This window comes from Charadrius vociferus, unplaced genomic scaffold (assembly GCF_000708025.1).
Source record: "Charadrius vociferus isolate BGI_N301 unplaced genomic scaffold, ASM70802v2 scaffold2729, whole genome shotgun sequence".
In the NCBI taxonomy this organism is placed as follows: domain Eukaryota; kingdom Metazoa; phylum Chordata; class Aves; order Charadriiformes; family Charadriidae; genus Charadrius; species Charadrius vociferus.
Window position 1 is genome coordinate 1,062 of NW_009650125.1, and position 375 is coordinate 1,436.

At 71.5% G+C, this 375-nt stretch overlaps 1 protein-coding gene across 1 annotated transcript in view; it reads left to right on the top strand.

Moving 5' to 3' along the window:
- Position 1: 1 nt before the first annotated feature.
- Positions 2-375, top strand: part of LOC104292958 (fructose-bisphosphate aldolase C-like) — a gene marked incomplete at both ends in the record, with an annotated part of 2,339 nt that continues 1,965 nt past the window's right edge. The window contains one exon of the mRNA XM_009892390.1: positions 2-164. Coding sequence (XP_009890692.1) covers positions 2-164 — 163 coding nt within the window. The remainder of the gene's footprint in view (positions 165-375) is intronic.

The following is a 375-nucleotide window of genomic DNA, read 5'->3' on the forward strand; positions in this document are numbered from 1 at the left end:
CGGCTACACGGCCCGCGGCACCCCCCCCGGCTACCTGGAGGGGACACTGCTGAAGCCCAACATGGTGACACCGGGCCACGCCTGCACCAAGAAGTACAGCCCCGAGGAGATCGCCATGGCCACCGTCACCGCCCTGCGCCGCACCGTGCCACCCGCTGTCCCCGGTCAGTGCCACCTCGCCCCGTGGTGGCCCCGGCCCCGTGGCCGGGTCCCCGAGGTGGCCCCATCCCCGTAGCGACGTCCTCCTGGTGTCCCCATCCTCATGGGTGTGTCCCCATCCCCATGGCCACATCCCCGTGGTGTCCCCATCCCCATAGCGACGTCCCCGTGGTGTCCCCATCCCCACAGCCACGTCCCCGTCGTGTCCCCATCCCT